Raw genomic sequence first — 15,740 nt, 5'->3', positions numbered from 1 at the left:
CCTAGGGACTGCAAGGTCTCGGTGTCAGGGAGATGTTCTGGCAGTTGGACAGCCCAGCGGTCAAAGACCTTTGCTGTTTAGTTTCTGGCTACCCGAGGAACCACAGGTGTTGGCATCACTGGTATACAGAGAGATGCCGCAGCCTGGCTGCCCCCACCATCCCTGCCTGCATGAATTCTTTCCTCCACAGCCTTGACCCAGCTTGCAGACCTTCCTTGATGAGGGGGCTCACTAGGGTCAAACCACAGGTTAGACTCAAATGTGCTCTGTGCGACCCCCAGCAGGAGCACGCATAGTGGCTGTCCCTGTAGATATCTCCCTGCCCCCTCCTTGTCCTGGGGTGGGGTCCTGGCCCTGGAAGCACAGTAGACTCCCGGATCCTTCGCTGGCTGATCGGAGGGATGGGACACCATGGCAGGCCAGGAGGGCTTGCTGTTCAGCCTAAGGGCACACAGCCCCTAGGAAAATGGGACTTTTAAGTAGAACTGCGGCAGCCATCCCTGGCTTCAGCATCAACATGGAGGAGGCAATGCTTATGGTCAGGAAGGGAGGAAGGCCAACATCTCCCAGTCCCATGTTCAAGTCCAGCTCTGCCGCTCACTAGCTGGGTGTGGCTGCTCTGAGCCTCGGTTTCCTTGTCTGGAAATTGGGCACAATCATAACCACACTGTGGGTCTGTGAGGATCCACGAGTTAATGCAAATGACTCCCACCTGAGCCCATCAGCATGGGCTCCTCTCCGTGGTCCTTATTCATTGATGAGGACAACCATCACCCAGAGGGCCCTCCCGGGCTTGCCCCCTCGGCACAGGCCTGAGTTCACCTGTTTGCCCTCCTCATCCTCGTCCTCATCGTCATTGGAGCTGCTGATGCCTGCATCCTCCAGCCTGTAATCGAACACCAGGCCCTCCTCCGGGAAGTGCAGGGTAAGCTGCAGGGACCAGAAGAAAACAAGGCTGTGAGGCCTGGGAGTTTGTGTGGCTGCCTGTCCCGGGGGGCCTAGGCCCCATGGACAGCCCCAGAACCCCCAGCGTTCTGGGACCTGGGAGCCCAGCCTGGGGGCTGCCGCCTCTCACGTTTTCTATCTTCATCTTGATCCTGAGCCAGTGGCTGAAGCTGATGCGGCTGGCGCTGTCCCCTGTGGCACCCACACTCCAGATCAGGGAGAAGATGAACCAGGGCTCGATCAGCTCTGGGATGCGACTCAGCTTTTCTGGGGGTATCTTCCTGAGGCCCTGGGGACAGTGGGGACCGTGTCAGGCCCAGGCCAGAACAGAGCTGAGCAGCCCAAGGAAGTGGGGTTGGGGGGCATCTTTGGGCCTCTGCTGCATGGTCTGGTGTGTCTGTAGCAGACAGGTTGGGGTGACCCCATGACCCATGTGAGCCAATCTGAATTGTTCTTCCAGAAAGCTGGGCTTGGGGCTCAGCACCCTCGGGTGCCCTGGCACAGGGAGCAGGGATAGGAAGGAGCAGGGCCCCGGCCCCCCTTGCTCAGAGCTATACCTCTTTTGGCAGGAAGGGCTTGAAGAAGCAGTCTAGCAGCTTGAGGAGACTCAGGGTCAAGTTGCTGTTGGTTGAGGTGATCACCTCCCTTACTGAGTGCCGGATGAATGTGATGGATCCCTACAGGGGACGAGCACCTGGCTCTTGTGGCTGGTGGCCACAGCGCCCCATTGCCCCACCTGGGCCGGGCACACAGTGGCCTCGCTCACCTCCAGGAAGCGGACGAAGAGAAACTTGAACTGCTCCTCATAGGGCTTGAATAAGGCAGGGAGCCTCCTTAGCCAGCACTCGACAAAAGGCATGAGCCCCAGGATGCTGGGTTCCAGGTACACCATGCCACAGCGGGACACTGTGGCTGGGGAAGCCACAGCCAGGTCCTGCACCTCGAACATCATGGTCATTGACTGGCATGGGGAGGAACTGTGTGAGTGGGCAGGCTGCCAGTTCCTAGGGCTGGGAAAAGGGCTGCAGAACTGCTGGGCAGGGGGGTGGTGACCATCCTGTAACTGTGGGCAAGCTGTGGGGCTGGCCGTGGAGGGGCCTCAGGAACCCTCAGTCCTCAGGTGACAACATAGCTCTCCCTGGGGCTGGGAGGAGAACCGAAGTCAGAAGCTTCCTGACTGCTCTCTGGCCAGCCTAGGACCAGGGCATTCTGGGGTCCCTGGAGCCCTGGAACAATGTGAGAAGAGCTGTGGGCCATGCTCCAGAACTTCTGGGAGCTCTCAGGAGGGCTCAAGGGATCGGCTCCATGTAGCTATCACAAACTGCTCTAACACCAGGTGACAGCCCTCCTTTTCTGAGAACAGCACCTCACACACCAGGCGGGTGGCCCTGGGGCCAGGTGTGTACAGCCTGTCTCCTGACTCCTGGCACGTTGCTAGGATGTCTGACCCAGACTGGGCCCACATGGCTACAAGTGGGCCTGGGAGGCACAAGGCAGAGTCAGTGGAGAGCGGTGGGTGGTCATCCAGACTGAGGCCCAGCTCATCCCAGAATGTGGGCTGCAGAAGGGCCACGCGGGGCAGCTGCCCTGACACAGCTGAGGTGTAGGAGCTTGGGGATGCCCTGGGAGGCAGCTGTGGCCCTGAGAGGGAGGGGGATGAGCCTGGCCAGCATACTGCGGCCCCCGGGGCTACTCAGCTGCCAAGGAGAGCTGGGAAGACGGACAGGCAAGTGTACCTCGGTGAGCTTGATGATCTCCCCGGAACTGAGGCACAGCTTCTTGTTGTCGTCCAGCACCGTGTTCATGTTCTCTATCCAGACGGCGTCCACCGGCCCGTCAAACATGTACCACTTCTTGTTGGTGTTGGAGGCGATGGCCCCCGCCCGGATGAGGGAGGGGAAAATCCCATCTGTCCTGCAGCCACCAGGAGGAGGGAGATGGGGCAGGCAGCAGACCCAGATGGCTCCCAGGGAAACCTGGCCGCTGGTCTGGCCCTGCTCTGCGGGGGTCTTTCTCTTTGATATCTTCATTCATTTAAAAACAACAATGGGGAAAATGGGACTTTTCAGTGTAGCATGGGGCTATAAAAATGTGCGTTTATATTCCTTCTCTGCTGAATCATCACTAAGGTTAAATTAAAGGAAGATAAAAGATGGTATCCTGGGGAAGAGAAGGAAGTGGGGGAGGAGGCACCAGCAGAAATGGAGGCCCATCCAGTTCTGGGAGATGGGAGGAAAAGGAGATGGGGAAAATGACCTTGCAGGAAGGCAAGGGATGGGTCGTGAGCGGTATCCAGGTCCTGTCACATAACCCGGGAAGGCTCACGCTTCAGAGGCACCAAAGGCCTGGGAAAGTGGTGGGTAGGGGGACATCTTTCTGGTCTGATCCCCAGGCCCCCCAACCACCCACGCAAGAGCCTGGAGTGGGTGTGGATGAGACCCTTCACCAGCAACGGGGAAGCAGGCCGGAGTCATGTTTGGAAAGATGGGTGACTGTCCCACTCCAGTGCCCACACCCCCCTGGGTTTCCAGAACCCTGGAGCCAAGCAGAACCCTCCGCAGAGACTGGAGACTTCCTGAGAGAAACAGAGTGACCCCAGAGAAAAGCCTCCCACATGCTGACGTTTGGAGGGTCTTCCCCTAGTTGCTCTTCTCCAGCTCAGAGCACTTTCCCTGACATGCATGTGTCTGTGTGGGGGTGGGGGACCTGAGAGGGACTTCGAGCCATGAGAGCAGGCAATCTTTACTGAGAATTCGGCATGTGTCATACTGTCTAGACATCTTCCCTAGGTCAAGCTCATTTTCTCTTTCCCAGAACCATGGTGCCATTGTTATGCCCACTTCGCAGATGACAGCACCAGGGCCAGGGAGGGAGGAAGGTCACTCAGCAAGGAAGTGCAGTGGTGAGTGGAGTCCCAGGCATTTGGACTCCAGAGCCTGAGCTCCTGAGCTCCCAATGGACTAGGGGAGAGAGGCCCATAGCTCACAGCCCCCAGAGGTCTGGGCTCAGGGTGGTCCCTGGAGAGAGGTTGGGACCACTCACCACTCATGGGTAAGCAGGTCAAATTCTCCATACAGCTGGCCCATTGTGATGGACTTGGGGTTCAGCACGTAGTAACTGACGGCCTCATACGTGCCGCCACTGATGGACGGCTGTCCTTTCAGCGACGTCATGGCAGCTGCCAAGACTCTGTAACACTGGGGAGACAGCCACCCAAGAGTGAGCCTCCTGGCTCCCCAGAGCACAGGGTTGCAGTGGGCTGCAGGCCACAGAGGGCAGGCAGGGCATTCTAGAGGCCACGGAGGTACAAATGGGGACTAAGACCCCAGCCGAGAACCCAACCCACACACCACCCCCGCCCGGGAGACGATCTGGGTCGTGAATTGCCTGGCTTGGCTCCACTTACATTGCTCTTGCCAGAACCTGTGGGCCCGACGAGCATGAGGCCATGCCGCACCACTGTGGTCTCATAGAGCTGGATACACTTGGTCAGGAAGCCTAGAGGGACATGGCAGTGGCACTCAGGGCGCAGAACATGGGCTCGGGTCCTGGCTCTGCCACTAGCTTGCTGTGCAACCTCAGGTGGGTTACCCTGAGCCTCAGTCTCCTCATCTAGAAAATGCAGCTGGCAATATACCTAGGGGCAGGTGAAGCCCTGAGCACAGGGACAGGCAAAGAGGAAGCACTCTGCTAATGGCGGCCATGATTTCCACCATGATTGATTCCCTAAAACCCGTTGGTCAGGTGTCCATCTGGCATGGGCCTGCTCAGTGTCACAAGCCCCAGAAGCAACTCCAGCCCCCAAATCCTCTGCCAGGCCTACAGAAAGCACCGCCCTGAGGAAATGGCTGCTGATACATGGCAAAACCCCAGGGACAGAAACGCAGCATCAGCAGCTGCAACTGATCAAGACCAGAGCTGTAGGGCTAGCTGCCCGTTGTAGGCAGAGGGCCAGGCCCACACAGGTAGGGACTGAATGTCTCACTTTGGCCCAACAGTGTATTGGGGAGGTGGCAGGGGGAGCTGTGGCCCTGCATGTCTGGGAGGCCATGCCAATGGGACAAGGTCCAGTTACCCAGTGATAGCTAATCGGGCCCAAGGCCACGAGGGAGAGATTTTGAGGCTTCCCTCAACAACCCCGCTGGGACCTGGTGGGCAGGAAGTGGCCTCAGAGTTCAATGGGGAATGAAGGACAGGGGAGGGCTTGGGGGACAGACCCTGCAGCCTGAACACATCAGGCCCCAGAGGAGGGTCCTGTATAGCCAGGGTGGCCACATGGCCAGGTGTGACTTCCTGGAGGAACGCCCCCCCACCGCATAAAGGATTGGCAGGGAGGGTCCTGGAGGAGAGGAAAGGTCCTCTAGGCTAGGGACAGTGAGACCAGAGCTCAAGGGGCACGGCCACGCAGTGGCTGCATGAAGACCCCCAGCTTCTATCAGGGAAGAGGATTAGGGTCAGAGGGAGACTGAGGGTGCCCTCCCCCAGGGTGCTCCCATCTGTGTGGTAGCCCTTGTAACAGGTTAGTTCAAGAAAGGCCCAAACGCTCCTCAGCCCAGTGACACCTGGGCTTATTCCAGTGACCTCCTGGTGTATTCCAGGAGGAGTGTGGGCAAGTGCAAGATGGGAGCAACAAGCTTTGTTCCAAAAGAGGACAGTGGGCGTTGGGTGTCGTGGGGCAGGGCTCACCATTTCCCCCAGTGACGGCATCAAACCCCACTGCTGCCCCAGGCAGGTAAGGGTGGGGTAAAGGACAGCCTCTGTCGGGGAGGAGCAAGGCCCAACAGGGGCCCGAGTCCTGTGACTGCTCCCCACAAAAGGAGGGGGCTAAGAAGGGGTCTCGGGCTGGTGACAGGATCTGCTTCCCCAATGAAAAGTAATCAGCACAATGAACGTTGGTCTCTGCCCCCGGTTCCTGATGCAGAGCTCCTCAAACCATTGTAAAGAGAATGCTAGGACAATCTTCCTTTCTAACACTTAGGCTTTGACCCTGGTTCCTGACGCAGAGCTCCTTTGTCATTTCCTGAGTGCTAGGAATGTCCTTTGTTCTAATGAGGCACCTCGTGGTGGCGGGCTTCTGGGAACAGGCTGGTCACCAGGAAGACTAAACCATGGTTAGATGCTTAGAATTGTCAGGCTCACTCCCCCATTCTCCAGAGGAGGGAAAGGGGCTGGGAGTGGATAATGATTGATAATAATAATAATTTATCATGCCTACATGATGAAGGCTCCATAAAAACCCCCCAAGAATGGGGTTTGGAGAGCCTCCTGCTGGATGAACGCATCCATGTGCTGGGAGGAGCAGACCTCAGCCCACGTCTCTCTTCATCTGGCTGTTCATCTGTATCCTTTCTTGTATCCTTTATTACAGAATAAGTAGCAAATGTGTTTCCCTGAGTTCTGTGAGCCGTTCTAGCGAATGATCAAACCTAAGGAGGAGGTTGTGGGAACCTCGGTCGGTAGCCAAGCTGCTGAAAAGTTGTGGGTAACGTGGGGACCCACTACTTGTGACTGCTTGTGACTTGTGCTTCTGGTTAGTGCTAGAACTGAGCTGAATTGTGGGACAGCCAGTGGAGAACTGGTGTGGGAGAACTGGTTGGTGTGGGAAAACTCCCACGTCGAGTGACACAGGCATGAGTGGGAGAGAGGACTTTCTCCTAGACATCGGTCACCTGCCCTATTCCGGGGACTGCATGGCGAGAGCCCCAGCCTGCCATAACACTCGGCCGGGCGTAAGTGACCCTGGGGCAACACTGCCCCATCTCTGCACCCCTGCCCTGGATCCCAGGGAGGCCACTCAGGGATGGCGGGGGAAGCTCACCGTCCACATCCTTAAGGTTGCTGTTCTCACAGGCCTGGCGAATGGCCTTGTCCAGGATGCCATAGTCTGTCTCCTCCTCCTTGACGGTGGGGAACAGGTCCAATACGATCCCGGAGAAGAGCTTGAGGTCTTCCTGCAGGAACTTGGGTACATTCACGTCTCGGATGGCCCGGAGGCATATCAGCTCCTGCAGCGGAGCGAGGGGAGCCTTCAGGGGACCCGGGTCAGACATGCCTCCGCTCCCTCTGGAGACCTCCCACGGCCCAGATTCTTGCACTTCTCTGGACGGAGCTCACCTCACTCATGCTGGGGTTTTCTCGCTTGAGGTTCCCCGCGGCCGAGATCACAGTCTTCACAGCTCTCATCCCGAAGTCATAGTGATCCTGTTATTGCCGCACAGGAGGGGCAGGTGGGCCCTATGCCTTCGGTGGGGGGGGGAAGCTGCCTGGCACACTCTGCCTCCCCGCCTGGTACCTGGCCCTCACCCAGCTGGAAGTTGCAAGGTCACACCCCCTGCAAGCCCCAGCCTGAGCCAGGTGCCCTGGACTGTAGGCCTCCGGCACCTTCTCCTTACCATCCCAGGGGTTCTCTCCCTTCTCCGGCCTCCCTAGTCTGCAGCCCCTGCCTGCTTCTGCTTGACTCTTGGCCCCTGAGGGTGAGGACTCTACGTAGGTCTGACCCTGGCAGAGTCCTGTGGTCCCAGCACTGCACCAGGGGCAGGAATGTACTTGGGTTTCCTCAAAACATGACAGAAGGAGTTCCCATGGGTGCCACAGCTAGGTTGGCCCCAAGGGCCTTTGGGTTTCCTTCTAACATTCTTTTTTGGCCACACCACTGTAGCTTTTCCCTTCTTTGTTGCTGGTTCTGTTTCCATGACGTAGCATTTTTTATCATTTTCCCCCTATGGGGCCAGACCATGAGAGCTACATCTGGACCTGACCAGCATATTTCCCGGAAGTCTTGGACTTGGAGCAGGATGAAGTGACTGGGCTAGTCTTACCACTTAAGATTCTGCACTTCCAGAACCATGTGCGCACAGTTAACAGGGAAGGCAGCGTTTTTGAAAGTGGATGGTGAGAAAGAAGGCGTGCGGAGGTGTGGGCATCCAGGCTGTGCTGTGTGGACAGCCGCTGTTTCTCCCAGTAACAGACCACATCTCCTCCAGCCCAGGGGCTTGGGGGGCCCCAGCTAGCCAGAGTCAGCCTGGATTCCTCCTGGCCACAGTGATTGGTGTTCATGCAGGAGCAGGTCACCCAGAGAAAGCCCATTAGGATGACTTTTTCTAGAACTATGAAGAAAGAGGAACTAAGCTGGTAGCGTGTAAGCCCAGAGCTGGCTCATCTCTGCCACCGCAGAGGGGGGCCTGCCTGAGAAGGGAGCCAAACAGGGAAGCTTAGCCAGCAGGGCTGGGGTCTGTGCCAGTGGCTGGTGCCCCTGGAAGCTGGGCTCAGCACACTGAGTGGAAGGCCCATGGTGCCAGGGGGCTGCTGTCCTGCTCTAGCCCCATAAGACCCAGCGTACTTGCTCCTAAGCCTTGGGTTGTGTGGCTCTCAGTTTCCTAACGCTTGAGCCAACTAGCCCTCAGCTGAGAAGTGGGGATGTAATTCCTATGTTATGGGGCTCACAGAGGGCAGATGGCGGCTCTCACACTCTGTAACCTGGTGAGGGCAGGGCCTCACCTGTGAGCTGAGCTGCTCGGAAGACAGCTTGAAGGTGGTTGTGATCTTCTTGGCCAGCACATTGGCCTCACTGAAGCCGAAGGAGTAGAGGGAGATCTCTGCGATCATGGCATAATCCGGAACCATCATGGCCACCGGTCGGAAGAGCGCCTGGGGCACGGGGCACCCATGTGACGTGTGAACGGAGAGGCAGGCCTCCCCTCCCAGAGTCCTGCCCACTCTCTGGACCTCTCGGTGCTTGGTGGTCCTCAGCCCCCAGAAGATAGGCTCACTGCCCTCCTGCCCCACAGATGCTTGGATCCCCTCTGCACCTCAGCCGCCATAGCCGAGGCTGCTTATCCTCCCCCATGGCTGGACAGCTCTGTCATTAGAAATGGGTCCTTGGTCCTTTGTGTTGACCTGAACCCGTCCCCTGACTTCTGCCAAGCCGGAGGACAAGCCTGGGGCCTCCTCTCCATGGCTGAGGGGTGGGTCTCAGGAACCCCGGGCGGGAGGGGTGCCCCGGAGAGCCCTTGCATAGCGCTCCAGCACATCTAAGGCCACAGCCCCATGCTTTCCTGTACCCTGGGAAGCCTCTTGGGCTGCCCTGTGCCAGCACTCGCCTTCAGGTTATCAGGCAGCTCGGTGCGGCCGGCGTAGCCTGGGTTCATGGTGATAAACACAGCGCAGGATGGCACAAGTGGGATCTCGACGCCTTCAAACATGAAGCGTTCCACCTACAGGGGGACGGGGTTGGCTCACCCTGCCTCCTCTCTGGATGGGCCCCCTTGTCCCTGCGGATGCCCTGTCCTGGCTATAGCCACTCAGCCCAGGAGAGAAGGTGCGCTCCTCTCTCAGGATCTGGCCTAAGACCTTGGGTCCTGGTGGGCACTGGTGGCCTCCAAGGTCCTGGCTCCCTGAGGTCTTCACACAACTCCTGCTACCCCCACCATACCCCCAATTCTAGACACTGGTTCTCCTATACTTGGGCAATCTAGATCAGCTCTGACTAGGATCCAGAGCCCTACTGGGATGGGGCTGGGCTCCTCCCAGCCTCCCAGCTCCAGTCGCCAGGAGGAGACCTCTAGTCACTCTGAATGATGCTAGAGGAAGGACAGTAGGTTGGGGCTTTCCATAAGGGTCAGGATGTGGGAGGGATCCCTTTATTCACCACAGCCTGGCCTGAAAGTTGCCCCCAGAGTGGGGCAGGCATGTGGGGCTCCCTGACTGGCTACAAATGTCCCTCAGGGACAGTTCCACGAGGGGGGAGTGGGGCTGCCCATCCCCTGCGAGACAAAAGAGGTTGGGCTCAGGGAAGGCCTGAATGCCTAGCTTTTGATGCCGCGGGTATGGGGAGCCTGTGGCAGCATGGGCATGCTGGGGACAGATGAAGTGATACTCACCCGCTGTTGCTGAGCCTTCTGAATGGTGGTGATCTGCTGTGCCACCACCGAGAGCACCTCAATATCGATGCGGTTGAACTCATCGAAGCAGGCCCAGGCCCCGGCACTAAGTGCGGTCAGGACAACGCGGGGATAGGAGTTCTGAGCCCACCTGACACCTCCAAGGGCCCCCTATGACTCTGCTGGGAGGAAGCCTCCAATGGCCCTCTTGGCCAGCTCAGTCATATTCCCACCCCCACCCCCCCACCCCAGTGCCCACCAGGGGCCGAGCCTTTGATTCCTATTATTTCATCCTGTCCCCTCCACCATCCTAGGAGGCTCCTCTCAGGTGGCATCAGCCTTCCTGCCCTGCCCTATGCCACTCTCATGGGCATCCTCACCTGGCCAGGCCCTTGAAGAACTTGCCCATGGCCATGAAGTCGAGCTGGTCAGAGCAGTTGAACACCACAGTCTGGATGGCCAAGGCCTTGCCCAGGTCTTTGGTAGTCTCAGTCTTCCCTGTGCCAGCCGGGCCAGCTGGGGCTCCCCCAAACTTGAGGTGCAGAGCCCCAGTCAGAGTCAGGTAGCATCTGCAGGAGCGAGAGGTAAGCAGAGACCACACTCCTTCCGCAGGGTTCCCCGAGACTTAGGAGTGGTTCACTTTATAAAGGGGTTGCCTGTTCTTTCCCCCAAGCCAATTCCTCTGGTACCCTGAAAAGCAGCTGTGACTGATGAAATCAGTAAAGCTCATACCCTCTAGATGCTTCCAGAGTGCTACATGTGTGCTTAAAAGCTTTACACCTCGGCTCATGAAATTCTCATAACCACCCTGAGGAGGCTGCAGGGGAAACTGGGGAACAGAGCGGGGAGTCAGCTGTCCCAGGTTGCCCAGCAGAGGGTCAGAACTGGTTTTGAACCTGAAGCCCGTGCTCCTCACCCTGCATTGTTTTAATAGACTGGCCCAGCATGGACTCCCTGGGCCTTGTGGCCCCCAGACTCTCAGGCCAGTCAGAGCTGGAGGGAAGGCACCAGAGTAGAAGCGTACGTGGGGAGAGGGCGGCTCACCGGTCGGTCAGGGGCGTGATCACAAGCCTCCCGCTGTTGCCGAGGTACTCATAGCCGTACGTGAACTCAGCATTCACAGCCCGGATATACAGGTTGTTATTTGTCCAGTAGTACCTGGCATTGCAGGGAGACATGTTCCCAGACCATGCGGACCACGGGCCGCTGGGTAGGACATGCGGCCCAGGAAAGGTGGAGAAGGAAAGCAGCAAGGTGCCCCGCCCAAAGCTTGTCCCAGGGCCTACTGGAGACCGACTCTCCAGCCTGCGCTGGCCTTGGACGTGACTGCGCCAGGGGCCCCTGCATCCTCACCTCAGCTGCGAGATCCACTCGAAGTCGTTCACGCTGACTATGTTCTCCTGGATCAGCTTGCTCACCACATCCTTGGCGTGGACCTCAATGACAATTAGCGCTGACAGCACAGCCCGCTGCATGCGGGACAGCTTTCCCCGCACCAGGGCCACCAGGTCACTGAGCTGTAGGAGCGGGGGGACGCTGTCAGATATTGGTGTGGTCGAGCTGGGTAGGCTTCCTCTCCCGTGCACTGATGGTGTGCTTCCCCCAGGAACAATCTCTCTGTCCTGGGAGCAGCTGGTGGTCTAGGATGGGAATGGGGTGTGGGACGAGGCAGGGGGAGGGCAGGCAGGGCGCTGGCCACGTGGGAAGTCTGGCAGGAAACCAAATAAAACCGGAGCCACATGCACGGCCCCTGTAGCATGCGGAGACCTGGGAGCCTTCAGGGGGCCGGGAGCTGGAGCCTGGCAAGGAGCTCGAGGAAGGAGCATGGTGAGGAGCCGGGGGCACAGAGGCCCACAGAGGGGGCAGGGAGAGCCCACCACACAGTGCCGGAGGCCCCAGCGTGTGGCTCCCTCACTGACCACTGGCAGAGGGGCACCTGCCTGGCCTCAGAGCTCTCCTCAGACCACCAGACCCTCTCATGGGTGGCAGGTTGTGAGACACTCACTTCAGGGTCCAAACACCTGAGTGTTTGGCTCTTTGGCTCTAAGTCCAAACACCTTCCAGGATCAACAAAGGGAAGTCCCCCAGAGGAAGCAGTTTTTCCCAGGGTGTGGGGTGGCTGGAGGGCCACAGAAGGAGACTCCCTGGGCTCCTACCTGCCGGGCCAGCTTGGGGAACAGCTGGTCACTGAGGTTCCCAGCCTTCAGAGCCTCTGCCACCTCCATGGTCCAGTAGGTCTGGCACCCGGCAATGGTCACCTGGCCAGGCCACTTTAGAACCCACTGGGTCCTGGGCATCTAGACAGATAATAGGTAGAACTGATCCAGGGGCGGCTAGCCCTGCCTGTGCATTCTTTTTTGCTTAAACTTTGTCTGTGTTTCTGGGCCCAAGTAGTGAATTCCACCTCAGAAGCAGAGAAGCCATTAAGCTCTGGGCCTCTTGGAATGGGGCCAAGTCCTCACTTCCTCAGCAGAGACCTTGAAGTGGAGGCATGGGAGCCTAGGATTGGGGAACACAGTCCTGGGTTCAAATCCTGCCTGCCACTTTGAAATCATACACCTTTGGGCAGAAAACATCTCTGAACTAATCCACAGGGAGCTGCGTATGTGAACTCAGCATGGACTCAGTCCATGACCATGGACTGAGAGAGGTGATGTGGGGGAGGCCCTGGGCCAGGCCAGGCTCACAGCGAGGACGTAAAACACAACCACAGTAGCCAGTCATTCCAGGGGCACGTCTCAGTTTTTGGACCATTTTCCGATTCCTCCTCCAGCAGCCCCAGGGACCACCTGCCCCCAGAGAACCCCCGGCTGACTAAGAGCTCCAGCGGTCAAGGCAGAGTCCGAGGATGAGGCAGACAGGCAGGCGGGCAGGCGACCCTGTGAGGGAGCGGGGGGTCACCGAGGCTGTGCTGGGACAGGTGGCATGGCTCACCGTGGGGTAGGCCTTGATGGCTCTCTCGATGATGTCCCGCACGCTGGCCCTCATGCTGTGCTCCACCTCCCGCAGCCAGTCCTCCACGTTGCTGGACGGGTAGATGGAGAAGGACAGCTGCACCTCTTCACCCTCGGCCGAGAACATGTGTGTGATCTCCAGGTCCTTCTGGAATTGCAGCTGCAGGCAGGGGAGGAGTGAGAGCGGCCTTACCCCCTGTGTGCCCAGAGGCCCCGTCTGCCCCAGCCCTGGGGCTGGCCCTGCCCTCTCCACTGTGTCCCCCGACTGCATATGGGGTTTGCCTTGTCCACAGCTGCGGCCCAGCCCAGTTGGGGAAGGAGGCTAAGCCTGCCTTGCCTGTCCCCCTCCCCCAAAGGTCTGTGTGGCCTTCCTTGTAGACAAAGAGAGGATGAGGGGACTCAGGAACATCCACTTCCTGGCTTCCTGGGTTTCTCGGCCCAGTCGGCACCTCAGGACTCTACGGAGCTGGGTGGGGGTTCTACAGGTGCCCTTCCTCCCAATGGCCCTGGATGTCTCCAAGGGCCAGGAATCTCACGGGCCACCTCAGTTCCTGCTAAAAGGACTTGGGGCCAGAAAAGAGCTCTCCTCCCTGGGAAGGTGCCCCAGAGCTCCCAGACCTGAACCCCTGGCCCTGTTACCCACCCGGGCAATGTTCTCGAAGCACTTGCGCAGGTGGGGCTGCACGGCTGTGGGGTCCTTTGTCTGGGACAGAATCTCGAGTAGTTCATCGTCTGACAGGAAGTAGAATCTGCCAGGGGCACAGGGAGGGGTGAAGGAGTGGGTCAGACACCCTCACGCCCCAGCCCCACGGGCAAGCACTGACAGTGGGCATGGGCCAGGCGGTGCCCACCTGGGGAAGGCGCCCCGCTTGGTCTCCAAGTAGTCGCTGAGGCCCTTCTGCACCATGTCCAGCAGCTTGTTGCAGTCCCGCAGGCTCTCCAGCAGCCTCTGGTCAGAGCACACACTGATTACCTGCACGGCCCAGGCCAGAGAGTGGAAGTGAGCACGGTCAGACTGGGAGGCAGGAAGGTGGGCTCAGAGGGCACCCGCACTGCCCAGAGACCCCAGTAGGACCTGGGAAGGAGAGAGGGCAGGAAAATGGCCCTGAGCCAGGGCCCACATCCATCACCCCTGTCAATCCACAGAAAATAGTCTATGGTAAAAAAATAAAAAAATACTAGGATTAGGGGCACCAGGGTGGTTTAGTCAGTTAAGCGTCTGCCTTTGGCTCAGGTCATGATTCCGGGGTCCTGAGATAGAGCCCCGTGTCAGGCTCCCTGCTCAGCGGAGAGCCTGCTTTTTCCTCTCCCTCTCCCTCTGTCCCTTCCACCTGCTCATGTTCCCTCTTTCTCTCTAATAAATAAAAAAGATCTTTAAAAAAAAAAAAAGAAAAGAACTAGGGTTAAACAAAGCCAAGGAATTTTATTTGTTGTGGGACTTGTCAGAATCTTTAAAATCCTAATGTAGGGGGCACCTGGGTGGTTCAGTCAACTGAACGTCCAACTCTTGGTTTCAGCTCAGGTCATGATTTCTGGGATCAAGCCCTGCCTCAGGGTCCACGCCCAGCATGGAGTCGGCTTCAGATTCTTTTTTCCCTTTTCCCTCTGTCCCTCCCCGAGACACGTTCTCTCTAAATATATAATAAAAGAAGTAAGTACAATCCCTAACATCCTAATAATGTAGGGACACCTGGGTGGCTCAGCTGGTTAAGCGTCAGACTCTTGGTTTCAGCTCAGGTCACGATCTCAGGCTTGTGAGACCGAGCCCCGTGTCGGGCTCCACGCTCGGTGCAGAGTCTGCTTGTCCCTCTCCCTCTCTCCTCCTCCCCTCCTTGCTCTCTCTTCCATATAAATAAATAAAATCTTTTTAAAAAAATCTTAATGGAGACTAAATCTTCAAGGGGAAAACTGACTACCGTGTTTCTGAGGAATCTCTCTCAAGACTGGGGAGTCCCCTCAAAGGGACACGGGCCTCGGACTTGTCCTTCAGTCTTGCTTGTTCAGGGAGAGGAGAGGCCAGGAGGCTGCCAACAATGTGACTGGGGGTCTCGGCGGTCCCCAGCACCCCCTCCCGGCCCCACGCGAGCTCGCCTCACGGTTCTCGTAGGCGTTCTTCATGATCTTCCTCCAGATCCGCTCCATTGTCTGGTAGCGCTTGCTCTCCACAGGCAACTGCCGATTGATGTCCTCCGAGCTGAAGATGGGCTCCAAGTAGAGCCAGGCCCGCTGACAGTTCAGCCACTCCTCCAGCACCTCCTGGGCAGGGCGGGGACCGTCAGCGCCTGGGGTCCACGTTAGGTCCTGTCCCGCTGACCTGGAGATCTCACCAGACCATGGAGTGCTGGGCAGAGCCCTGGACAGCAGAGCCAGTGTCCACGGGGGGGGAGGGGGTGATTTCCACGTGACCCTGCCAGCCACGGCTCCAGGGATCCAAGGCTACACAGAGGCCCTGGCTTCTAGAGAAGCCCGAATGCCCCCAGGACCCCTGAGCCTCCAACAGACCCAGCGGAGCCGCTCTTCCCTACGAGAAAACCACCCTCACACCAGCGAGTGCTGCAGTCACAGAGGAGAGCCCAGTGCAAGGAGACCAAACCAGTCCTCTTTTCTGGGAGGACTTTTGGGTCCGTGATCCCAGGAGTCTCTGAGGTGTACTGGGATTTGAGCTCGAGATCCCTAAAAGACTCTCTGAACATCAGTCCAAGAGCAAGATACCTCCAAAACCAGCCGCTTTCTCCTTCTATCTTCAAACTCCTCTCTATGCATTTTTCTCTTTTCCCATCAGTGCAAACTCTTCATTCATTCATTCATTCCCTCCCTCGAGTGATGTGTACTTCAGCCAGTTCCGTTCCAGGCCCGGGCTACGCCCATGTGGGCATCCAGAAAAACAGGGAAGCAGGATGTGGTTCCTGCACTTAAGGGGCCCACAGCCCACGAAATAGCCAGCTCTGCCCCTAGTCATTAA

At 58.1% G+C, this 15,740-nt stretch overlaps 1 protein-coding gene across 1 annotated transcript in view; it reads right to left on the bottom strand.

Moving 5' to 3' along the window:
• DNAH1 (dynein axonemal heavy chain 1) overlaps positions 1 to 15,740 on the bottom strand; it is a 75,887-nt gene that overhangs the window by 23,990 nt on the left and 36,157 nt on the right. Inside the window, exons 22-41 of the mRNA XM_059389879.1 lie at positions 14,870 to 15,034; positions 13,630 to 13,751; positions 13,422 to 13,527; positions 12,759 to 12,938; positions 11,981 to 12,121; positions 11,178 to 11,341; positions 10,869 to 10,982; positions 10,205 to 10,393; positions 9,825 to 9,930; positions 9,045 to 9,158; positions 8,443 to 8,592; positions 7,060 to 7,146; positions 6,764 to 6,950; positions 4,352 to 4,443; positions 3,988 to 4,142; positions 2,682 to 2,859; positions 1,712 to 1,906; positions 1,503 to 1,622; positions 1,076 to 1,234; positions 823 to 930 (exon numbers count right to left, since the gene is read on the bottom strand). Of these exons, the coding sequence (XP_059245862.1) occupies positions 823 to 930; positions 1,076 to 1,234; positions 1,503 to 1,622; positions 1,712 to 1,906; positions 2,682 to 2,859; positions 3,988 to 4,142; positions 4,352 to 4,443; positions 6,764 to 6,950; positions 7,060 to 7,146; positions 8,443 to 8,592; positions 9,045 to 9,158; positions 9,825 to 9,930; positions 10,205 to 10,393; positions 10,869 to 10,982; positions 11,178 to 11,341; positions 11,981 to 12,121; positions 12,759 to 12,938; positions 13,422 to 13,527; positions 13,630 to 13,751; positions 14,870 to 15,034 (2,832 nt within the window). The remainder of the gene's footprint in view (positions 1 to 822; positions 931 to 1,075; positions 1,235 to 1,502; positions 1,623 to 1,711; positions 1,907 to 2,681; positions 2,860 to 3,987; positions 4,143 to 4,351; positions 4,444 to 6,763; positions 6,951 to 7,059; positions 7,147 to 8,442; positions 8,593 to 9,044; positions 9,159 to 9,824; positions 9,931 to 10,204; positions 10,394 to 10,868; positions 10,983 to 11,177; positions 11,342 to 11,980; positions 12,122 to 12,758; positions 12,939 to 13,421; positions 13,528 to 13,629; positions 13,752 to 14,869; positions 15,035 to 15,740) is intronic.

Source organism: Mustela nigripes, chromosome 2, assembly GCF_022355385.1.
Source record: "Mustela nigripes isolate SB6536 chromosome 2, MUSNIG.SB6536, whole genome shotgun sequence".
NCBI classification, from domain to species: Eukaryota; Metazoa; Chordata; class Mammalia; order Carnivora; family Mustelidae; genus Mustela; species Mustela nigripes.
Note: the sequence above shows the minus strand (reverse complement) of the source record. Positions and strands in the feature narration are given on the sequence as shown.